This window comes from Sinocyclocheilus rhinocerous, unplaced genomic scaffold, assembly GCF_001515625.1.
Source record: "Sinocyclocheilus rhinocerous isolate Xijiao unplaced genomic scaffold, SAMN03320098_v1.1 scaffold3529, whole genome shotgun sequence".
Taxonomy (NCBI): Eukaryota; Metazoa; Chordata; class Actinopteri; order Cypriniformes; family Cyprinidae; genus Sinocyclocheilus; species Sinocyclocheilus rhinocerous.
In genome coordinates, this window is record NW_015638987.1 from 101,432 (window position 1) to 105,372 (window position 3,941).

Genomic DNA, 3,941 nt, shown 5'->3' on the forward strand with positions numbered 1-3,941 from the left:
AGTAACAGCAGTTACTTTGTTTCCATGTGTTGAGTGACAGCTCTGGTGTTGCCATGGTGACAGAAATCAGGAGTAAGTGCAGAGCGTTGTGTGTGAACATGATCTTACTGTAGTTCTAGACTAAATATCAACATGTGTTTACTCATCTCACTGCACACAAACACATTCAGTGTTCCTCACAATCAATAAAAACAGTCAAATACAAACTCAGAATATTATACAATCCTGCAATAATTAAATGCATTAAAAAACAAATACGATTTATGTATTTAATCCCATTTTATTAACCAGTGTCTTTGCTACTGATCTTCGATGATTCACTTCAATCATACTAATAAGCAGAAATGACACATTAGTGTTTAATTTGAGTTGCTGCTGAATAGAGTTGAACTTTCTTCTGCTGTGATTAGTTTGAGCTGCGCCCTCTACTGTACAGACGAGAATTTACATTTCTTTCAGCCTGAGCCGCATTCATTTCACTTTTGGTGTGAAAGCGCTTTTATATTTGTAAAAGAAGAGCTTTTTTATATTAAAAACAAACAAGCAAGCCCTGCCCAGATGTAAAAAGTAACTCAAAAGTAACGTAACACATTACTTTCCTAAAAAGTAACTAAGTAACATAATTAGTTACTTTTTTTATGGAGTAACGCAATATTGTAACGCATCACTTTTAAAAAGTAACTTTCCCCAACACTGGTAATATTAATAAACGATTATAATATGAATTAATTTAATACATTTTAAGTCAGGCATGAAATTTAAATATCTATTTTCTAAATGCATGTTATTGATCTTATTGTGAATAATTCATCGGTTTCATAATTTTTTTTGACTTCATAATTTTTAATCAAAATGTCAAAACTGCATGTTCCAGTCAAACCACAGACGTCTGGTTAAACTCCGCCCCCTTTGTTACAATCCAATGCAAACTCTCGTTCAGATCGACCCCAGTTTTCAGAGCCACGCCCACATCTCAACATCCAATCAAAAACATTTCATTCAAAGACATGCAGGTAATAAGCCCAACAGAACTTTGTAAATAAAAATATACCAGTGGATTTTCCATCTCGTATGCAATGATGTCCAATTCAAAAAGGATGATGTGTTCTGTAGGGTGCATTAGTAATCAATCTAACTGCTACATTTCTTCACAACGTGGAAGAAAAGAGGTGTTGCTACTTATGTTTCCTTGCAACTTTAAACTTTAGATTTTTAAAGTGAAACCCTGAAGCACCAGAGCTGTCACTATCTCTGCATCAGGCCAGTGTTTGCAGCTCCTGATGTCCGTGTGTGTTCTGCTCCGCAGCGAGAAGGTGGATCTGCAGCTGCCGCAGACGGAGAGCGTCGCTCAGACTCCAGCCGACGTCCCCCCGGAGCCCAGGGCCAGATTCAAGGAGCGCACCATCACGTCGCTGGGGGCCGAGAGCAGCGCCGGAGCCACGTTCAAGAAGAGGAAGACCGAGAACAGCAAGTCCAGGAGCCTCCGGCAGAGAGAAACAGACGAGTAGAAGCGTCTCCACGGGACGAGTCTTCAGAGCTTGCTTTAGAATTTGAGTATTTTACATATGTGTCCCTGCAGCACAAAAGCAGTCTTAAGCAGCACACAAAATTGACACTTAAGACTGGTTTTGTGCTGCAGGGACACATATTATTGGCAGGTGACATTTTAACTGCCTCCACCTGCTTCTTTGTGAATATTTCCAGGCATCAGTTTTGTTTCCAGAGGTTAAAGTGAGTGTGTCGTGTGTTTTGCAATATTTGTGATGACAATGTTGTCATGAAGAATCAAAGCCATAGTTTAATTAGACGCTTTCTATCTTACAGATGAATCTGGACTTTCATTGCTCATCCCAAACCACATTAAAAAAGTTTTGACTGCATCAGTTTCTTCACTGTATTTAGTATCTTGTGATGCTGGTTTAAATGTTCTTGACGCTCTCTGAGAAGGGTTATAAGCCTCATATCAACATGATTCAGAGCAGATGATGATGAATGCTTCTGTGAGCGTCTGATAGTCGCTCTCCACACCCACATCAACAATCCACAGAGCGCCTGTCGCGGCATTAGAAACCCAAACAGATTTCATCAAATACATACAAATATAAACATGAGTGTGAATTTCTATAGAGCTGCTTGAAGCAGTTTGTCTTATGAAAAGCTCTATAGAAATAAATCAGCCTTTAACAGGCGATAAGTTACAGTTAACAGCTGCACTGAAAAAAATGCATCGAATTTACTAACATTTTTTAAGGTTGCAATGAATTTATTTTAGATACATTTAAATAAATTCAGTTGACTAACTTTCAAAATGTTTTTATTTTTTAAATGTAGCAAAAATAAATTGTTTGCAATCACTTACCTTAAAAAAAATTTGGTATCATTTTTTTTCCCATAAAATTTTTTTTTTGAGGTTAGTTTGTGTCTGATATGACGTGGTTTCTGTTGTTTTATTGGCTGAATGTCTCGTGAGCTGCAGTGAACTGTCGTTGGTTCAGTTGAAATCATCTGTGCTTTCTGTTCTCATCGAGTTATAGAAGTTATGAATGATACTTTGTCAACAGAAATAGTCTATAACATTGCAACAAAAAGTGTTTAACCAGTGTTGCTCAAAATAGATTGTTACATTATTACAACCCCTCTCCTAAACTAATATATTGTGAATACTTTATACATTTATCCTTTCCCCTTTATTTACGTATCTTCTCCTGAACATGATCTTTAAATGTGGCTTTAATTCTTTCATGGATACTCTATGATAATTTACTTTGAGATGTCAAATAGGCTTTGTCTTATAAATGCGCTATAGGGGGAAGGGTTATATTGAAGAATAAAGCTCAAATAGAGGGGAAATGACAATTGTAACATTTCAACACTCGTTTCAGACGAGTTAGAATGTTAACACAAACTCTTCTATAGTGAGAGCAGTTGGTAAATAAGGTTAAAGAGATTTCTTTTAAGCTTATTCATCAATACGTTCCAGCTAAAACCTTTATTGTGTCCAAATTCAAATTAAGCATCGATGTGAACATACACACACAAAATGACTTTGAGCTTTTCTTTAAGGATGTTCTGTTTGAAATTTTCACTTTTGAGAAGTGATAAAGAAATGTTTACTTTCTATGCAACTTAATTATTTTGCTTCCTCAAATGCAAGTTTATGAAAGTTACCCCACACTTTTCTTACTTTCAGGAGGATATTAAAATCTACCTCCGGTAACAAGAAGGCAACTAAAACCTTGAATGTATGCTCACTTTTTAGTGTTTTTGTATAATTTTTATTTAGTAATTAATTCATTCATTCATGTTTTGTAGGAAAGTTTGTTATGTTTATTATTATGCGATCTGCTTTTCATTTATTTATTTATTTTATGTATTCTTTTTTTTCTCTCTCTCTCTTGAATTTTAACTGCTATGTATTGTTTGGCCATCCTTGAATCCCTGGCTCTTTTCCTTGGCATATGTTTTTGCACATTTATGACTCTGGAGCACAAAAGCAGTGTTAAGTCGCTGGGGTATATTTGTAGCAATAGCAAAGCACAGAACATTGTAGTGCGGCTCCCATCCAATAAATCGCAATAAGCTTTGTTACTTTTGATATGAAACAAAGTCTCATATTTTTAAATTCCGTACATTTTATTAAATAGGGCTGCACGATAAATCTAAATGAATCCGCAGCCGTGATTAGGCAGAAGCTGCGATGCGTGTTGAAGCAGGGTTCTGTGATCAGCAGTAAATCTTCATCTGAAGGCCAGAGAAACTCCAAATACACCTCGCAGAAGAAACCCAGGCAATCCCTATAGCGCTAGCTGAATAAACAGAAGATTTAACTGCTTTCATTGATTCAGCGTGACTAAAAAACACACGACTACGACAATATATGATTTATCTGAGTTCCTCTTATTATAATTTTCATTATAATAAAGTATATAATAATGCAATGC

At 36.0% G+C, this 3,941-nt stretch overlaps 1 protein-coding gene across 1 annotated transcript in view; it reads left to right on the forward strand.

The window, feature by feature from the left end:
- Positions 1-2,036, forward strand: part of LOC107750826 (WW domain-binding protein 4-like) — a 4,448-nt gene extending 2,412 nt beyond the window's left edge. Inside the window, exon 4 of the mRNA XM_016566362.1 lies at positions 1,307-2,036. Within this exon, the coding sequence (XP_016421848.1) occupies positions 1,307-1,508 (202 nt within the window). The 3' untranslated portion in view covers positions 1,509-2,036. The remainder of the gene's footprint in view (positions 1-1,306) is intronic.
- The last annotated feature ends 1,905 nt before the right edge of the window (positions 2,037-3,941 follow it).